We start from the raw sequence: 17,592 nt of genomic DNA on the forward strand, positions 1-17,592 counted from the left end.
CTCTCCAGTCCACCTTACTAGCTTCAAACCCTGCCTCCTGGCTATAACCACCCATGCCTATCGCCGCTGCAGAGATCCCGTGAAGAAAATCATCTGCATTGCTGTTCTCCAGGAGAACCACCGAACCAGCTGTCCACATCTGCAAGCCGGAAGCCTCAGGACACTGAGTTCATCCAGAAGCCAGCCAAGTCACCAAACTCCACAAACTCTTTTTGCTGCTCCGGACTCTAATCTGACCAATCTATCCTTCCCCACTCTGTAACCTATTTGTGTGTGTGTGCGTGTGAACCTCAGGTGTATGTGGGTGTGTGAAAGTTGTAGCGTAGTTTATTATTTTACTTAGGTCGGTTTAAGAGCATTAACCTGGACTCTGGATAACCAGGCCAATGACATTACCACTACACCACCGCCTCCCCATATTGATGGCAATGGCATTGAACGTCAAGGGAAAGTGGTTAGATTCTCTCTTGCTTGAGATAGTCATTACCTGGCACTTGCGTGGCGCAAATGTTACTAATAGCAGTAGTAATAGTAATAGTAGTAGTAGTAGTCCGTCCGTCTTGAAAGACGATGGACTGTGTCTGGGCTGTATGGCACTTCTGAGTTGAACATCACCTGTTGTGGTTGTAGAGGCCAACTCATGAGTAGCAATCCCTTCCACAGCTGGTATAGGTGAATATCATTGGCCCAAGGTTGACTGATGTTTTTTCTTTCTGCTGGGCTCTCTTTTCCACCATCTGGTCATTTCTTTTGTCCTATGCTTTTTCCATGCCCTTCTTGACTGCCATTCTCCAGGAACTCCAGAGTCAGGTTGTCGATGTTGATGGAAGGTGTAGACTCCATGTCCTGGCCCATAACTTTGGTCTTCATGACATTGATTGTCAATCCAAACTCTTTGCAGGCCTGGGAGAACAGATCTACAAGCTGCTGCAAGTGAACTTCATTATGAGATGTCAGCACAGCATCATCAGCAAACAGCAACTTACAAACTAGTACTTTTCCCACTTTGGTCTTGGTGCACAGTCTTGCCAAGTTGAACAGCATGCCATCAGTGCTGGTATGCAGGTGGACACCCCCATATGAGTCGCCGGAAGCGTACAATAACAGCATAGAGAAGAATATGCCAAAAAGAGTTGGCGCCAGGATGCAACCCTGCTTTACCCCACTGCTGACGTTGAAAACATCTGATGCTGACAGAACTGTACGTTCTCGTGGAAAGAAGAAATGATGCCCAAAAGTCCAGGAGGGCAGCCTATTTTCCATAGCGGTTTAAAGAGTCCCTTTCTGCTGACAAGATCGAAGGTCTAAGAAGGCAATGTAGATTGGTCTGCATTTTGCGCAGCTCCTATAACTGCTGAAGTGAGAAAATCATGTCGACTGTCGAGCTGCCAGCTCTAAAGCCGCACTGAGACTTAGTGTGCAATCTGGTCAGTGCAACGCAAGCAAAGAACTTTCCCACAATACTTAGCAAGGAGATGCCTCAGTAATTGTTGCAGTCACTGCGATCCCCCTTAGTTTTGTACAAGGTGACATGCCTGATGCAAATATAGTCACCTTGGCACAAATGTTACTTACCACCTCTCAGCCCAAGTCTGAATGCTGTCCAGCTCTTTCTGCATGTGGGCAAAGACTGCTTCATTATCTGATGATTGCAAAAGGAACCAAACACTGTGCAATCATCAGCGGACATCCCCTTTTCTGAACTTTTGATGGAGGGAAGATGGTTCCCTCCAGCAGTTTGAAGTAGTTGAAGATGGTTAGCCTAGGACACTGCTTCCACTGAGGAACTCCTAAAGCAATGTCCTGGGGCTGAGAAGAAGGGTCTGTGACAACCATAACTATTTTCCATTGTACCAGGTATGATTCCAGACACTGCATAATTTTCCCCCGATTCCCAATCAGTTCAATTTTACTAGGGCTCCTTAATCAAATGCTGCCTTGATTTCATGTTCACCTCAACTCTGGATTTGACAATGATTGGACCAAGGGCGTAATGAGGTCTGGAGCCTGGTGGTCCTGGCAGAACACAAAATGAGCATCAGTGAGCATGTTATTGGTGTATAAGTGCCGCTTGATGGCACTATCGATGACACCTTCCATTAGTTCAATTAAGACTAGACAGATGGCTTCGTAATTAGTCGATTAGATTTGTTCTCATTTTTGTGGACAGAACATACCCAGGCAATTTTCCACTTTGTTGATAGCTGCCAGTTTTGCAGCTGTACTACAATATTCGATAGCTTTGGTGACCTCGCTGATACAGTGGTGCACTGTGAGCTGTGAGATATCACTGATGTCACCTGCTGCAGCATGAAAAGAGCACTAGCATAAATGAATTTAGGATCACAGTGAAATTGACAGCCACAGGCCCTGCTGTCCATGCCCTGGTGCAGGGCTTGGGTTATAGTTTCAGCAAGTGACATAACTCGGTGACAGCCACCTTTGGGAAGTGAAGATTCCTGACATATAGCTTCTCAGTAAAGTTAATCTGGGAGAAGTGCTCATGTGTGCCTGCTAAGGTATGGCCTCCTGAACAATGCCCTCCTGCTCTTCCTCTTATGGCAGCTGCTCCTGCTCTCTGCTGTCTTCTTTGCTGCTCCCCTTCTTCCTCCAGCCCCGAAAGCAGTCCTATGAGACTACCCACGACTGCATTCGAGCTGTTTCTGAAGCAGTCAACAGCAGTGCAACGCAGCAATATCTTGTCCTTTGGAGACAAAGTCTACTTTCCAATGTGATAAAACACACCATAAAATGACCAGAAGTTAACCATCAGCTTGAAATTACAAATCAGCATCTAACCCATATCCTCTTTAAATAGAGCTGGTGTGCTGTCCTTCCACTCAGTTAGTGCAGTATTGATGGATGAGCACAACACTGTAAATCAGGCACTGGGGCATGCCAAAATCAGAGAAGCTAACTTAAACAAAGTATTTATTATTTTAAGAACTTCGGGCATGAGTTCTTCGTGCCAATCATGGAGAAGCCCAACATAATATGGTGGGCGCACACTTACAGCTGGAAATGTGCACGCATTTCCTGCCCACAATGCTGGACACTTTCAGAGGTTGGTTAGTGCCCAACAGGTGCAGTTATCAAATTTCTAGACCATCAAGCCTGATTTTGCTCTATTGTGCCTGTAAGTGCAAAAATTTCAGATTACTGATTTCCTTCCAACTTCTACTACTTGTGGCGAGGTGGTCTTGTCAGCCTTGGGGTTGAATGGGTGCTCCCACTAACCCATTGCCCAATTTTCCCCTTCAGCCAATATTGCTGTCAGAAGACTTAAGAATAAATGAAAGCAGATCAAATCACTGGTTCCACTGTGTCTGATCTTGGCATTTTTGCCTCTTTTAAGTAAACTCGCTTTTTAAAAAATAGGACATTAGCTGCTCAGAACTAGAAAAATAATCAATTTTTCTATTAATCCTGCCATTTAAGTCATTGTACAAAATCTACTCAGATCCTTTCCACCGGTATTCCTCTCCTCCCTGTTAAATTGGAATGTGTTTATTTCTTTTTTAGATGCTTTAATCGAATCCACATACACAGCACTAGGTGGCAGTCACATCTCTAAATGTAAAACAACCACTTATTTTCATAAATTTAGTTTGCAGTTACCTTGTAAAGGTAAATTTGGTGCTGCAACACTCCTAACGAGGAGCTGCACGCAAAGGGAGCATGTTTCAAAGATAGGATGGCAAAACTAAAGCTTTGCTAATCCAACAGGCTTTTCTTTTTGAGATTAGTTCCCTGTTGGGCATGCAGGAACATTGAATTCGCACTATAGTCAAGTTCTCTTATTCTCATCTCTTCATCCTGCATAAGGAATATTGACTTACCAACATAATTCTGACTCTACAGATAATTTTAAAGTTGTAGATTATTTCCTGTCCTTGGCAATTTTCTTCGAAATAAAATAGCTACCTTAGTCTGTTATCAGGGCTCATTTATTTAAGAAACAGCACTGTCTTTAATGTGCTTTTCTAAATCCCTTCAAATGCTTTAGCAATTCTTATATTAGGATAAAAAACTGGATAAAATGCCCCAAGTGATGAAAAGGAACTTCAGCTCATTCCCCCTCACCAAAAAGAAGACATCAGAAAGATGACTGAAAACAATTAATAATTAATTTGTTGTCCATTTTGTGGTGTGGACACATGTCCACTAGATACTGGGTTGAAACTGCTGGAACTCATTTACATGGGATCCTTAGTGTAAGCAAAAAAGAAACTTTCATCTAATTAATATGGCATGGACACCAATTTAGCTGAAAAGGCACTATGCCAACCTACTCCACTACACAGTCTCCAAGCCAGAAATATTTAAGATATTCTTTGATGCTGAACCTAAAAGGAATCTTCAAGTACCTTCAGAGAATTTCCATCTCGATCGTTGACGCTTTGCTTCATCTGAATCCTTGTGTAGTAGGTATCCATCCCGTGCAAAATGAATGGCCAACTGGCTAATCAATGGGACTTGTTTGTAAGCTCTTTCCTTTAATTTAAAAGAAAATGGTAGTTAAGAATGTATCCAACCAGTAAAAAATTTACAAAGATGAGTAATGCCTTTATGAACAAATTGCAGCAAAATCACAAAAGCATTTATAAAGAATGCATTTATGATTTCACTACAAATACTGAACAGTAGAAATTTCTCCAAAAGTAGATATACTTGTTATTGAAATTATACTAATAAATAAAATCACAACTACCAAAAAGAATTCAACAGTACTCTGCAATCCTGAACAACAAATATTGTCAAAACTCAGATGCAGAGAAGAAAAAAAAGGGTCAAGATAGTCAATTCTTGACTAAACAGTTTTTTTTATTCTTTCATGGGACTTGAGTGTCACTAGCAAGGCCAGCATTTGTTGCCCATCCCTAATTAGCCTTGAGATAAGCCGCCTTCTTGAACCGCTGCAGTCCATCTGGAGTAGGTACAACCACAGTCCTGTTAGGGAGGGAGTTCCAGGTTTTTGACCCAGTGACAGTGATAGAACGACAATATAGTTCCAAGTCAGGATGGTGTCTGGCTTGGAGGAGAAACTATAGGTGGTGGTGTTCCCATGCATCTGCTGCCCTTTTCCTTCTAGGTGGTAGAGGTTGAAGGTTTGGAAGGTGCTGTTGAAGGAGGTAGTTGCTGCAGTGCATCTTGTAGATGATACACACTGCTGCCACTGTCCGCTCATGGTGGAGAGAGTGATACATGACTGGTCCAGTTAAGTTTCTGGGCAATGGTAACCCTCAGGATGTTGATGGTGGGGGATTCAGCGATGGTAATGCCGTTGAATGTCAAGGGGAGATAGTTAGATTCTCTCTTGTTGGAGATGGTCATTGCCTGGCACTTGTGTAGCACAAATGTTACTTGCCACTTATCAGCCCATGCCTGATGTTGACCAGGTCTTGCTCCATGTGGACAGGAACTGCTTCAGTATCTGAGCAGTCACAAATGGTACTGAACACTGTACAATCATCAGTGAACTTCTGACCTTCTGATGGAGGGAAGGTCATTGATGAAGCAGCTGAAGATTGTTGGGCCTAGGAGACTACCCGAATGAACTGCTGCAGTGATGTCCTGCCGCTTAGCTGTTTGGCTTCCAACAACAACCATCTTGCTTTGTGCTAGGTATGACTCCACCACTGGAGAGTTTTCCCCCCAATTCCCATTGATTTCAATTTTGCTAGGGCTCATTGATGCCACACTCTGTCAAATGCTGCCTTCATGTCAAGGGCAGTGACTGTCACCTGACCTCTTGAATTCAGCTCTTTTGTCCTCGTTTGGACCAAGGCCGTAATGAGGTCTGGAGCCATGTGGCCCTGGCGGAACCCAAACTGAGGAGTGGTGAGCAGGTTATTGCTGTATAAGTGCCACTTAATAGCACTGTTGATGACACCTTCCATCATTTTGCTGATGACGAGAGCAGACTGATGGGGCGGTAATTGGCTGGATTGGAATTGTCATGCTTTTTGTGGAGAGGACATACCTGGCCAATTTTCCACATTGTCAAGTAGATGCCAGTGTTGTAGCTGTACTGGAACAGCTTAGCTAGGGGTGTGGCTAGTTCTGGAGCACAGGTCTTCAGTACTACTGCCGTGATGTTGTCAGGGCCCACAGCCTTTGCAGTATCCAGTACTTTCAGCCATTTCTTGATATCATGTTGAGTGAATCGAATTGGCTGAAGACTGGCATCTGTGATGCTGGGGACCTCAAGAGAAGGCCGAGATGGATCATCCATTCGACACTTCTGGCTGAAGTGTGCCTTGGCAGCTCTAATATGGTGGTTGAACTGTGACTCCCTCAAGACTTTTTTTCAAAAGTGCAACTTCTGATGATTTAAAAGAAAGAACGCACTTCCCATTACCCTTTCTAAAACTTTTTTTTCTATTGAACAGCTAAGGACAGAGACTCTTCTGGCACCTAACCTGACATCTAGAATGTGTTATCGGATGAATAGTAAGCAAAAATAAAATGCTAATGTGAAGTAGTGTAACATATAGTCTAATAACATGCTACAACACTGGGCCACCAGAAACTAAGAGTGAGTGAACTCATTATAACAAAATCCTGAGGTTGTTATTGTGCATAGAGGACAGACTTGCATTTTTATAGAGCCTTTCACAATTTACAGCCAATGAAGCACTTTTAAAGTGCAGTGTAGGAAACATGGCACTCAATCGGCAGCCATCAAGCACCCACAAACAACAATGAAAATAAATGATCAGATAATCTCTTTTGGGTGTTAGTTGAGGGATAAATGTTGACCATATGCTTGGTGTACTGGAAAGCCTGCCAGAAAGCTTGCACTCAAAATCAAGGAACATGGAGGAGTCTAGCACTAACCTGGCACAGGACTTTGCATAAAATATGTGGTCACCTCCAACAGTACAACTGTGGAACACAGCATGACGCAGCATTTTGTGCACTCCATTGCAGTACAAGAAGCTTCTATGAAAATTTTGAGTGCTGCAATGGAAGCTTGCACTGCTGCCATGCAAAGACAGACTGCTGTTATCACGCCTCTGGATATCAGTGTTCACACTGACATCCAGGGTGTCACATCAGTCCAGGAATCTGTCCTCCAACAGATTACAAGGACTGCTGAGGCACCACCCCAGGTGAGTAGCAGTGGCTCCATGGAGCAGAAACCTGCTGTCCTCTCTCACAGCGTTCATGCCACTCCACCAGTGACTGTCAGCCAGACAGCCCAAAACGCTGCTAACGATGCCAAGATGGTACCGTCAGAAGCCAGGCCTTCTAAGCCCAGAGCTATTCGAGGACGCCCTCTAAGATCATCTGCAGTCTCCTTCGCTGAAAGTTAGCAGCCTTCTACCAGCCATGTTGCTGTACCTGCATACTTAGCTTTTGCGATTCATGCACTAGGACACATAGGTCCCTCTGCACCTCTCACCATTTGGATAATATGCTCCTTTTTTATTCTTCCTGACAAAATGGGCAATTTCACATTTTCCCACATTAGACTCCATTTGCCAGATCTTTGCCCACTCACTTAACCTTTTTCTATCCCATTGTAGCCTTCTTCTGTCCTCTTCACAACGTAATTTCCTACCTATCGTTGTGTCATCAGCAAATTTAGCAACCATACTTTCGGTCCCTTCATCCATGTCATTTATATAAATTGTAAAAAGTTGAGGCCCCAACACTGTGGCACACCACCCGTTACATCTTGCCAACCAGAAAATGACCCATTTATGCCTACTCTCTGATTTCTGTTAACTAGCCAATCTTCTATCCATGCCAATATGTTACCTCCGACCCATGAGCTTTTATTTTCCGCAATAACCTTTGATGTGACACTTTATCAAATATTTTCTGGATATCTAAGTACAGTACATCCACTTGGATTATTGCTATCACAGAGACATGGTTGAGGGAAGGGCAGGACTGGCAGCTCAATATTCCAGAGTATAGAATCTTCAGGCATGACAGGGAGGGTGTAAAAGAGGAGGTGGCATTGCACTGTTGATCATGGAGTCAATTACTGCAGTAAGGAGGGATGATATCTTAGAAGGTTCCTCAAATGAGGCCATATGGGTAGAACTGAAAAACAAAAATGGGCAATCACTTGGCTGGGAGTGTACTTCAGGCCTCCAAACAGTCAGGGAGAGATAGAGGAGCAGATATGTAGATAAATCTCAGAGGTGTAAAAATTATAGGGTAATAATTGTGGGGGATTTCAACTTCCCCTATATCAACTGAGATAGTCTTAGTGCAAAAGGCTTAAAGGGGGCATAATTGTTACAGTGCATACAGGAGAACTTTTTGAGCCAGCACGTAGAAAGTCCTAGAAGAGAAGGGGTGGTACTGGACCTAATCTGAGGGAATGAAGCCGGACAAGTGATAGAAGTGTCAGTGGGGGAGCACTTCAGGGATAGTGACCATAACTCTGTAAGATTTAAGGTAGTTATGGAAAAGGACAAAGAGGGACTGGAAATAAAAGTACTGAATTGGGGGAAGGCAGATTTCAATATGATAAAACATATTTGTAAGAAAGTCTACATCAGACCACTGGGAGTCATTCAAAAAGGAAATAGGGAGAGTTCAGGGTCAACATGTTCCCATAAAGGTGAAGGATAGGACCAACAAGTCCAGGGAACCCTGGAGGATTGGAACAGGAAAAAAAGGAGGCTTATGGCAGATTCAAAGTGCTGAAAACAGCGGAGGCCCTAAAGGAGTATAGAAAGTGTAGGGGGGGTACTTAAAAAAGTAATTAGGAGAGCGAAGCGGGGACATGAAAAAACACTGGCAGGCAAGATAAAGGAAAATCCCAAGGCATTTTATAAGTATATTAAGGGCAAGAGGAAAACCAGAGAAAGAGTAGGGCCCATTAGGGACCAAAGTGGCAATCTGTGTGTGGAGTTGGAGGACTTAAGTGAGGTTTTAAATTATTACTTTTCATCTGTGTTCACTGTGGAGAACGATGATGTGGGTGTAGAGATCAGGGAGGGGGATTGTGATATACTTGAACATATTAGCATTGAAAGGGAGGAAGTATTAGCTGTTTTAGCGGGCTTAAAGGCGGATGAATCCCCAGGCCCAGATGAGATGTATCTCAGGCTGTTAGGTGAGGCAAGGGAGGAGATTACAGGGGCTCTGACACAAATTTTCGAATCCTCTCTGGCCACAGGAGAGGTACCAGAGGACTGGAGGACAGCGAATGTGGTACCATTATTCAAGAAGGGTAGCAGGGATAAACCAGGTAATTACAGGCCAGTGGTAGAACATCAGTGGTAGGGAAACTATTGGAAAAAATTCTGAGGGACAGGATTAATCTCCACTTGGAGAGGCAGGGATTAATCAGGAATAGTCAGCATGACTTTGTCAGAGAGAGATCATGTCTAATGAACTTGATTGAATTTTTCGAGGACATGACTAGATGTGTGGATGAGGATAAGGCAGTTGATGTAGTCTACATGGACTTCAGTAAGGCTTTTGAGAAGGTCCCGCATGGGAGATAGGTTAAAAAGTTAAGACCCCATGGGATCCAGGGAAATTTGGCAAATTGGATCCAAAATTGGCTTAGTGGCAGGAGGCAGAGGGTGATGGTCGAGGGGTGTTTTGGCGAGTGGAAGCCTGTGACCAGTGGTGTACCGCAGGGATCGGTGCTGGGACCCTTGCTATTTGGAGTGTACATTAATGATTTAGACATGAATATAGGAGATATGATTAGTAAGTTCGCAGATGACACGAAGATTGGAGGTGTCGTAAATAGTGAGGAGGAAAACCTTAGATTACAGGACAGTATAGATGGGCTGGTAAGATGGGCAGAGCACTGGCAAATGGAATTGAATCCTGAGAAGTGTGAGGTGATGCATTTTGGGAGGACTAACAAGACAAGGGAATATACAATGGATGGTAGGACCCTAGGAAGTACAGAGGGTTAGAGGGACCTTGGTGTACTGATCCATAGATCACTGAAGGCAGCAGCACAGGTCGATAAGGTGGTTAGGAAGGCATATGGGATACTTGCCTTTATTAGCCGAGGCATAGAACATAAGAGCAGGGAGGTTACGGTGGAGCTGGATAAAACGCTAGTTAGGCCACAGCTGGAGTACTGTGCGCAGTTCTGGTCACTGCACTATAGGAAGGATGTGATTGCACTGGAAAGGGTGCAGAGGACATTCACCAGGATGTTGCCGGGGCTGGAGCATTTTGGCACAGTGGCGCAGTGGTTAGCACTGCAGCCTCACAGCTCCAGCGACCCAGGTTCGATTCTGGGTACTGCCTGTGTGGAGTTTGCAAGTTCTCCCTGTGTCTGCGTGGGTTTTCTCCGGGTGCTCCGGTTTCCTCCCACAAGCCAAAAAGACTTGCAGGTTGGTAGGTAAATTGGCCATTATAAATTGCCACTAGTATAGGTAGGTGGTAGGGAAATATAGGGACAGGTGGGGATGTTTGGTAGGAATATGGGATTAGTGTAGGATTAGTATAAATGGGTGGTTGATGGTCGGCACAGACTCGGTGGGCCGAAGGGCCTGTTTCAGTGTTGTATCTCTAAACTAAACTAAGACTGAATAGGCTAGGGTTGTTTTCCTTAGAGCAGAGAAGGCTGAGAGGGGATCTGATAGAGGTATACAAACTTATGAGGGGCATCGATATGATAGAAATTAAGAAACATTTTCCCTTAGCGGAGGGATCAATAACCAGGGGGCATAGATTTAAGGTAAGGGACAGAAGGTTTAAAGGGGATTTGAGGAAATATTTTTTTCACCCAGAGGGTGGTTGGAATCTGGAACACAATACCTGAAGGGTTGGTAGAGGCAGGAACCCTCACAATATTTAAGAAGTATTTTGATGACAACTTGAAACATCATAGCATACAAGGCTACAGGCCAGGTGCTGGAAAATTGGATTAAAATAAATAGGTGCTTGATGGCTGGCACAGACACATTGGGACGAAGAGCCTGTTTCTGTGCTGTGTAACTCTATGACTCTATGACACCGGTTCACCTTTATCCACAGCATATGTTACATCTTCAAAGAACTCCAATAAATTGGTTAAACATGATTTCCCTTTCACAAAACTATGTTGAATCTGCCTGATCACCTTGAATTTTTCTAAGTGCCCTGCTATAACCTCTTTAATAGTAGCTTCCAACATTTTCCCTATGACAGATGTTAAGCTAACTGGCCTGTTGTTTCCTGCTTTCTGTCTCCCTCCCTTTTCAAATAAAGGAGTTATATTGGCTATTTTCCAATCGAATAGAACCTTCCCCAAAGCGAGGGAATTTTGGAAAATTAAAACCAATGCATCAACTATCTCACTAGCCACTTCTTTTAAGACCCTAGGATGAAGTCCATCAAGACCCAGGGACTTGTCAGCCCACAGCTCCAACAATTTGCTCAGTACCTGTTCCCTGGTGAGTTCCTCCTTCCCTTCCATTTCCCGATTTACAGCTATTCCTGGGAGTTACTTGCATCCTCTGTGGTGAAGACCAATGCAAAATACGTGTTCAATTCATCTGCCATCTCATTTTTCATTATTAATTCCCCAGACACACTTTCTTTAGGACAAACGCTCACTTTGTTAGCTCTTTTCTTTTTTAAATATCTATTATCTGTCTTTATATTTCTAGCTAGCTTTCTCTTACTTATTAATCCTTTAGTCATTCTTTGCTGTTTTTTTATATTCTGTCCAATCTTCTGACCTGCCATCCATATTTGCACAGTTATATGCTTTTTCTTTAAGTTTGATACTATCTTTAATTTTTTTAGTTAACCATGGATGGTGGGTCCTCCATTTTCCTTCCTTGTTGTAATGTATTTATTCTGTGTATTCTGAAATATCACCTTAAATGTCTGCCACTGCATCGCTATTGACCTATCCCTTAACCTAGTATGCCAGTTCACTTTAGCTAGCTCTGCTTTCATGCCCTCATAATTGTCCTTATTTAAGTTTAAAATACTAGTCTTAGACCCACTCTTCTTTCCCTCAAACTGAATGTAAAATTCAATCCTATTATGATCGCTGCTGCCTTGGGGCACGTTCACTATGAGGTCGATAATTAATTCTATCTCATAGCATAATACCAGGTCTAGTATCGCCCGCTCTCTGGTTTGCTCTAGAACGTGCTGTTCTAAGAAACTATCCTGAAAATATTCCATGAACTCCTGATCTAGGCTACCTTTGCCCATTTGATTTTTACAGTCTATATGTAGATTAAAATCCCCCATGATTATCGTTGTACTTTCTGACAAGCCTCCATTATTTCTTCTTTATACTACATCAAACCTTATGGTTAGTTAGGGGGCCTGTACAGCACTCCCACAAGTGATTTCTTGCCTTTATCATTTCTCATCTCCACCCAAACAGCTGGTTTCCTGAACTTAGGTCATCTCTCTCTTCTTTGGCCTTCTTATCGAGAGACAATGGGTAAGCGCCTGGAGGTGGTCAGTGGTGTGTGGAGCAGCGCCTGGAGTGGCTATAAAGGCCAATTCTAGAGTGAAAGCCTCTTCCACAGGTGCTGCAGAAAAATTTGTTTGTCGAGGCTGTTACACAGTTGGCTCTCCCCTTGCGTCTCTGTCTTTTTTCCTGCCAACTGCTAAGTCTCTTCGACTCGCCACACTTTAGCCCCGCCTTTATGGCTGCCCGCCAGCTCTGGCGAACGCTGGCAACTGACTCCCACGACTTGTGATCAATGTCACAGGACTTCATGTCGCATTTGCAGACGTCTTTAAAGCGGAGACATGGACGGCCGGTGGGTCTGATACCAGTGGCGAGCTCGCTGTACAATGTGTCTTTGGGGATCCTGCCATCTTCCATGCGGCTCACATGGCCAAGCCATCTCAAGCGCCGCTGACTCAGTAGTGTGTATAAGCTGGGGATGTTGGCCGCCTCGAGGACTTCTGTGTTGGAGATACGGTCCTGCCACCTGATGCCAAGTATTCTCCGGAGGCAGCGAAGATGAAATGAATTGAGACGTCGCTCTTGGCTGACATACGTTGTCCAGGCCTTGCTGCCATAGAGCAAGGTACTGACTTTTGTGTTCCGTGTCAGTGCGCCATTTTCCCACACTCTCTGGCCAGTCCGGACATAGCAGTGGAAGCCTTTCCCATGCGCTTGTTGATTTCTGCATCTAGAGACAGGTTACTGGTGATAGTTGAGCCTAGGTAGGTGAACTCTTGAACCACTTCCAGAGCGTGGTCACCAATATTGATGGATGGAGCATTTCTGACGTCCTGCCCCATGATGTTCCTTTTCTTGAGGCTGATGGTTAGGCTAAATTCATTGCAGGCAGCCGCAAACCTGTCGATGAGACTCTGCATGCACTGTTCAGTGTGAGATGTTAAAGCAGCAACGTCAGCAGAGAGGAGTTCCCTGATGAGGACTTTCCGTACTTTGGACTTCGCTCTTAGACGGGCAAGGTTGAACAACCTGACCCCTGATCTTGTGTGGAGGAAAATTCCTTCTCTATGGTGCTAATATCATCATTAATTAACAGAGCCACACCCCCACCTTTTCCTAGCTTCCCGTCCTTCGGCTTTAGGAAGGGCGTGAAGGCATTAGAGAGGGTGCAGAAAAGATTCACAAGTATGGTTCCAGGGATGAGGAACTTCAGTTATGAAGATAGATTGGAGAAGTTGGGTCGTGTCCTTCGGGAATAGAAGGCTGAGAGAAGATTTGATGGCGATATTCAAAATCATGAGGAGACTGGACAGAGTAGATAGGGAGAAACTGTTCCCACTACTGAAAGGATCGAGAATGAGAGGACACAGATTTAAAGTAATTGGTAAAACATGCAAAAGCAACATGAGGAAAAACTTTTTTATGCAGTGAGTGGTTAAATTCTGGAATGCCCTGCCTGAGAGTGTGGTGGAGTTAGGTTCAATTGAAGCATTTGAAATTAGACTGTAATATGAAAACAATGTATTAGTCCCAGATCCGTTCTTACACCACTGAAGTTGGCTTTCCCCCAGTTAATTATTCTTGCTCTGGATCGTTCTTTGTCCTTTTCCATCATCAGCCTACGCCTTATGATACAATGATCACTATCCCCTAAATGATCTCCTCGGCACACTTGATCCACTTGGCCCACCTCATTCCCAAGAACCAGGTCTAACAGTGCCTCCTTTCTCGTTGGACTAGAAACATACAGCTGTAGAAAATTTTCCTGAACACACTCTAGGAATTCCTGCCCTTCCCTGCCCTTTACACTACTACTATGTTTGGATAATTTAAGTCCCCTATTATAACTACCCTATAATCATATAGTCGTTTAGTAGTACAGAACTTGAGTACTGCTGAAAATAGAGACATGTTGTCGAAGTTTTTCATCTTGCACTCATCAGGACAATCACAAGAATAACCAATGTAAGGGAAAACAACAACTTTTACTGCATGAGAAGAGAGTGCTGATTGGTTGGCAAGTGAACTCTGATTGTTAGAGGTGTTGCCATGGTGAATGCACCAGTTTACGGTGACTGACAATTAACTGCCAAGCTTTGTTTAAAATTTAAACTAGGTAGCTTGACTCTGATTGGTCAAGACATTGCCCTGAGGAATGAACCAGCGAAAGGTGTAAGGAAGCTTGCATTCCAGTGTCAGCTAAGATGGAGAATCCACAAACGCAGGAGTGGTTAAACCAGCTGTTCACATTTCTAACCGGTGGGCCCAAGCTTTTTGAACTAGACACTTGACAGTTTGCAGACAGACTGCAGATTGCAACTGAACCTGAAACAAGAGAGCCTCTCTCCTGGCTGGCTCTCTCTCACTTTCTCACAAGCCTCCGGACCCACTGAAGGCACCTAAACCTCAAGAGAGAGAAGACTCCTACATGGAAACAAGTTAAAGCGTGTACTGGGCCCCAACGAACAGCAATACTTACTGGCAACCAAAGACTCCACATTGAACTCAAAGGACTGTAAGTACACCCAGCTATTGCCTCAAACTTTTCCCCTTTATTCTTTCTACTTTTTCTGTCTCTATCTGCGGGTGATCGTGCTGCATACTTGTAGTCGTTAACCGAATTAGACTTTAAGGTTAATAAACTTCCACCTTTCTTGTTTAAATCTAAGAAAACCTGTCTGATTGATTTCATCGCCTTACAATTGGAAAGCGTGAACAAGGATTCACTGAGGGGGGAGCTAAAACACGGTGTTTTTAAAATTAAACCCTGTTACGGTTAAACCAGGTAAAGGATGAGAGAGAGCCCCTAGACCACTTTCTCACCTGGTCCTAACAGAAATTTGAGGGCTAGCATCCGGAATTGACCCACAGACAAATGAGAAATTGGAAGTGGAAAGTAAAATTGATCCCAAACAAAAAGAGAAAAGATTTCACTACAGGTTTTCTTGAGATTGCGTGTGCTTGAATACTAACATGTCTGCAACTGAAGCCAGTAGCTCCCCAAGCCAGGGTGAAGTAACTTTGGATAATTTAAAAGTACTGTCTATGGAGGAATTGAGGAAAATGGCTGAGCAGTGTGGGATCACTGATCGTGGCAAGGCTAGGATGTCTGAACTCCTAAGACTAGTGGCCAACCATTTTTCCCTTGAATCTGAAGAAGCAGAAACAGGGTTAGAAGTAGACTCCGACAGGGTATTGTTAGCAAAGATACAATTGGAACAGAGGAAACTTGAATTTGAGGAAAGAGAAAAAGAAAGAGAGTGACAGGAGAAAGAGAAAGAGGAGAGAGAGAAAGAAAGAACCTTTCAGAAGGAACGTGAGGAAAAAGAGGAGAGAGAGAAAGAAAGAGCCTTCCAGAAGGAATGTGAAGCGAGAGAGCTGAGACGACTTGAGTTAACTAGGGGACGACAAAGTAACCCCAGTGAAAGCATGGCCAATATGGAGCAGCGTAATTCAGGGCTGGGTACAGAATTGTTCAAACTCTCCCAACTGATCCCAAAATTCAATGACAGAGACATGGAAGTGTTTTTTGTGTCTTTTGAAAAACTGTGAAAGTGGCCAGTTGAGGCTTGGACTCTGCTGATACAAAGAAAGTTAATAGGAAAAGCCCATGAGGTTTATTCCATGTTGTCAGATGAGAGTTCATCAGATTATGAGCTGACCAAAAATGCCATCCTCGGGGCATGTGAGTTAGTATCAGAGCCTATTGCCAAATGTTTAGAACCTTCAAGAAGCAAGCTGATCAAACTTACCTGGAACTTGAGAGAAGTAAGCAGCTGGCTTTTGACCAGTCGTTGAGGGCTCTTAAAGTACAGCTCAGCTATGAAAATCTCAAAGAGGTAATTTTGCTCGAGGAATTTAAAAACTCTCTCCCACTCTCCACAAAGACACATGTAGAGGAACAGAAGGTTCATAGGTTCATCGGCAAGCCGCAGTGCTGGCCGATGAATTTGTTCTCATTCATAAGTCGGTTCTCCCGGGGAAACCTTTCCTAGTCACCTCCACAAATCCAAAAATGAGACATGTGTGCTTCCATTGTACTAAAGCAGGGTATCTAAGAGCTGACTGCCGGAAACTAAAGGGAAAATCTGGAGGGTTAATCAGGGCACACCCGTTCAGTGAAGGAGAAGGGAACCTGATGGAAAGCACAGCAGAACATGCTATGGTTTTAACTGCAGTAAGAGTCAGACTCAGGAAGCCTACTACTGCAAGTGCATGAAAATTTAATAGGATTCCTGAAGGTTATCAGGGTTTCGTGTGTGAAGGGAAAGTAACCCCATACCCCTCAAGTGGGGCAAGCAAGCCCATAATAATCCTCAAGGACACAGGGGCCACTAGATCCCTCAGAGAGTGCAATGAACACAAGAATGGTGCTGAATGTTATTGGAGGGCAGTGTATGCCTGTACCTGTTAACCGGGTGCACTTGTGGAGTGCGACCTAGTTTCGGGAGCGGTGACCATAAGGATTGTCCCCAGGTTGCCTGTGGATGGGGCTGATCTACTCCTAGGTAATGATCTGGTGGGGACGACGATGGTAGCTTCCCCAGTAGTGAAAGAGAGACCGTAGGAGGTCAGAGAGACAGGGCAGTGGCAGGAGACGGTCCCCTGCAGTTTCCTTGAATGTATATTGGATCAGGCCATGATCAAACCAGCTCCCCCAGAGGAGACTGAATTGGCACTGCAGGAAGATGACCATGAGGTCTGTCTGTCTGAGACTTTCTTTGACAAGTTAGAAGACCCAGGGAATGAATTAAATGAATCTTCCCTAGCTGAGGCTCAGCGAGCCAACCCAGTATTGAGAGAGTTAGCACAGGCTGCCCAGTCTGAAATTGAAGCAGAGGGAGTCCCTGATTGCTCCTATTTAAAGAATGAAGTACTGCTGAGGAAGTGGAGTTCTCCTCGCAGACCTGACAGCAAGGAGTGGACAGTGGTTCACCAGTTAGTGGTGCCGCAGAGGTACCGGAGAGAAATATTAAGAATGGCCCATGAGATTACAGGGGCTGTACATGTCGGAAAACGAAAAACCAAAGCCCGCATAAGACAGCAGTTTGACTGGCCAAAACTCCACAATGATGTGGCAAAGTACTGTAGGAGTTGCCACATGTGCCAGATTGAGGGGAAACCTCAACCTACAGTGAAATCTTCACCCCTAAGTCCTGTATCGGTGTTTGGAGGACCCTCCAGCAGAGGGCTGGTGAACTGTAAGGGACCCTTGCCGAAAACAAAAGGGG

The 17,592-nt window shown here is 44.3% G+C and overlaps 1 protein-coding gene across 1 annotated transcript in view; it reads right to left on the reverse strand.

The window, feature by feature from the left end:
* dnai1.2 (dynein, axonemal, intermediate chain 1, paralog 2) overlaps positions 1–17,592 on the reverse strand; it is a 355,371-nt gene that overhangs the window by 294,684 nt on the left and 43,095 nt on the right. The window contains exon 5 of the mRNA XM_068031491.1: positions 4,368–4,494. Coding sequence (XP_067887592.1) covers positions 4,368–4,494 — 127 coding nt within the window. The remainder of the gene's footprint in view (positions 1–4,367; positions 4,495–17,592) is intronic.

This window comes from Heterodontus francisci, chromosome 1 (genome assembly GCF_036365525.1).
Source record: "Heterodontus francisci isolate sHetFra1 chromosome 1, sHetFra1.hap1, whole genome shotgun sequence".
NCBI classification, from domain to species: domain Eukaryota; kingdom Metazoa; phylum Chordata; class Chondrichthyes; order Heterodontiformes; family Heterodontidae; genus Heterodontus; species Heterodontus francisci.